The 2,930-nt window shown below is 43.2% G+C and overlaps 1 protein-coding gene across 1 annotated transcript in view; it reads left to right on the forward strand.

The window, feature by feature from the left end:
- Positions 1-1,837, forward strand: part of LOC136827772 (uncharacterized) — a 16,934-nt gene extending 15,097 nt beyond the window's left edge. The window contains exon 7 of the mRNA XM_067085232.1: positions 1,523-1,837. Coding sequence (XP_066941333.1) covers positions 1,523-1,837 — 315 coding nt within the window. The remainder of the gene's footprint in view (positions 1-1,522) is intronic.
- Positions 1,838-2,930: the final 1,093 nt, after the last annotated feature.

The following is a 2,930-nucleotide window of genomic DNA, read 5'->3' on the forward strand; positions in this document are numbered from 1 at the left end:
TCTCTTCTTCGAAGTCCCCCCCCCCCAACCACAAAAAAACCCACCCTCAAAAACAAATCACAGGGTAAAAAAAAAAATACACACCCAAAATAAGAATAAGAGAAAAAATAAAAAACAAACAGCCCAGAGTTCTAAACACCAGAAAAACAAAAGGCAGTTTTCGAAAATGCAATTTGTCTCCTGATGGAGAAGTTGTTTAATCAAAGTTTCCGCTCAATGAAGGCTCAGTTTCTTTGTCAACTCGGGCGTGATGGCTTTTCCCGGTAACAGAGAGAGAGAGAGAGAGAGAGAGAGAGAGAGAGAGAGAGAGAGAGAGAGAGAGAGGTAAGTGATACAAAATTTTACTCAGGCCTTTCCGAGAACCATTGGAAAACATTAAGGTATGAATTGTGAAATGAATTGACAAGGAAAAGTGGAATATGATACAAAAATAGTAAGATTTAATCACTATATATGTGTATAACCAGAGAGAGAGAGAGAGAGAGAGAGAGAGAGAGAGAGAGAGAGAGAGAGAGAGAGAGAGAGAGGGGTTGATAAAAAGTTTCTCTTAAGCCTTTCCGACAACCAGTGACAAACACTGACATGTAAAAGGCGAAATGAATAGAGAGAGAGAGAGAGAGAGAGAGAGAGAGAGAGAGAGAGAGAGATTCCAAGAGGCTGTAAGAAAAAATCGTCAAATAACGAAATAAACTGACAGGAAAATTCAATATATGATACAAAAAAAAATCCAGAATACTGTAGAATAAAAAAAAACACGATAACAGAAAAGTTAAAACCACAATATAGGAAAAATAAAAAAAAATAAAAAAAGGACTTTCCTCCCTGAACCTCGAGGAGGAGGAGGGAGAGGAAGAGAGAAAAGACCGCTCTGGAAAAAGAAGGTTTTTCAGCCGGAATTTCAATGAAGTCTCCAAAATTCGAAGGAAAACTGTTTTCCCCCAAATGATCTTCCTCGCCAAAGGGAAACCTCGAGGAATTTCGGTAGCCTTAAAACAGTGGTTCTTAACCTGGGGTACCTGTACCCTTTTTGGGGGGGTAAGAAACCTTAAACCTTTGGGGGGGACGGGGGAACGAGACATGATAGCCATTGCAATGCTACATCTAATAATTTCTCAGCAAAGTTTGTATCACTAATCCTTTTCATATTTTTGTATTGTATTTATGTTGGATGGGCATCATGGGGGCACGAGAAACTTTTCTGAGATATCAAGGGGGGCACGGGCACTTAAAAAGGTTGAGAACCACTGCCTTAAAAGGATCCTGGAGTCGGGCATTTGCTGGCATATGTAAATGGGCAATATATCGGGAGAATTTTTATACCGTCGTTAAGGAGTAATATCGGATGCCTTTTTAACCATCAGTGAAGGAGCAGTATCTGATTCCTTTAAACCGTCGGTTTAGGAGCAATATCGGATTCCTTTATTTAAACAGTCGGTCAAGGAGCAATATTGGGTACGTTCTTTAACCGTCGACTACAGTTTCGTCACCATTAACGACTAATTTGGCCCTAAATTTTCGGTAGGAGCCTAGAGACAGGGATTCGGGAAGGGGACAGAAAACACTCTTATATGACAGCCGCTATGGTCATCTGGTCTGTGACAGACTGGAAGAAAACTGTTTTGTGTTGACTCTTTCCTCCTCCTCCTCCTCCTCCTCCTCCTCCTCCTCCTCCTCCTCCTCCTCCTCCTCCTCCTCCTCCTCCTCCTCCTCCTCCTCCTCCTCCTCTTCTTCTTTCTTCTTCTTCTTCTTCTTCTTCTTCTTCTTCTTCTCGGTACATATTCCTTGTTCGTCGACTATGGTTACCTGGACTGTGACAGATTTGAAAAAACTATTCTGAGTTGACTCTTTCCTCCTCCTCCTCCTCCTCCTCCTCCTCCTCCTCCTCCTCCTCCTCCTCCTCCTCCTCCTCCTCCTCCTCCTCCTCCTCCTCCTCCTCCTCCTCCTCCTCCTCTCTTCTTCTTCTTCTTCTTCTTCTTCCTGGAACGCATTCCATGTTCATCGACTGTGGTTACCTGGACTGTGACGTAGATTGGGAGAAAACTGTGTTGTCTCTCCCCCCCTCCTCCTCCTCCTCCTCCTCCTCCTCCTCTTCCTCTTCCTCTTCCTCTTCTTCTTTCTTCTTCTTCTTCTTCTTCTTCTTCTTCTTCTTCTTCTTCTTCTTCTTCTTGGAACAGACTCCACGTTCATCGACCTCCCAGTCTTTTCCTGGCTGAAGCCCAGGTACATGACCCCAGGTAAACCTAGCTGAAAACGTCGTTTGATTTGGCTGAATATTTGATGATGTTCAAATGGAGAAGATTTTTCTCTGTGTTTCTCTGCGTCTCTGCTTACGTTCCTTTATTCTCCCGTCTCTCTCTCTCTCTCTCTCTCTCTCTCTCTCTCTCTCTCTCTCTCTCTCTCTCTCTCTCTCTCTCCAGCAAATGTACCTTTAAGACTTGGTCTTAGGATGTTTGCATGTTGTGTCTTAAAGGATTTGTTTGTTAATGATGTTAGGAGGGGCAATATTATGAGCTTGCCCTAGGCATTTCATGAAATATACTCGTACGAGCTTTAAGATCCGCAAATTTTTCGTTTATATTTTCATCTTATTTAGAAGGGAATTAGTTCAACTTATTTCCTCACTCTCTGTTATTTGGGGGTTGGAATTACGCTTCTCATAGATTGTTCTAGTCAAGGTCTTGAGAGACAAGGTCTGCTCAACGTCTACCCAGTTGGGTGGAGTCGCCTCCCACCTGGGTTAACAGCGTATAGGCGATGACGTATCTTAGAGGTACCTGCTCGTCATGGCAGTTCTCCTCCTGATGCAATAAGAAGGTAGACAATGCTCCACCTACATGGGGGATTTGGGGGCATGTGAGCAGACCTTCTCTTTCTCTTGGCCTTGGTTCTGATGACGATTTTAACGAAAAGATCGAATTCATCTTTGCCAT

The sequence above is a fragment of the Macrobrachium rosenbergii genome, chromosome 42 (genome assembly GCF_040412425.1).
Source record: "Macrobrachium rosenbergii isolate ZJJX-2024 chromosome 42, ASM4041242v1, whole genome shotgun sequence".
NCBI classification, from domain to species: Eukaryota; Metazoa; Arthropoda; class Malacostraca; order Decapoda; family Palaemonidae; genus Macrobrachium; species Macrobrachium rosenbergii.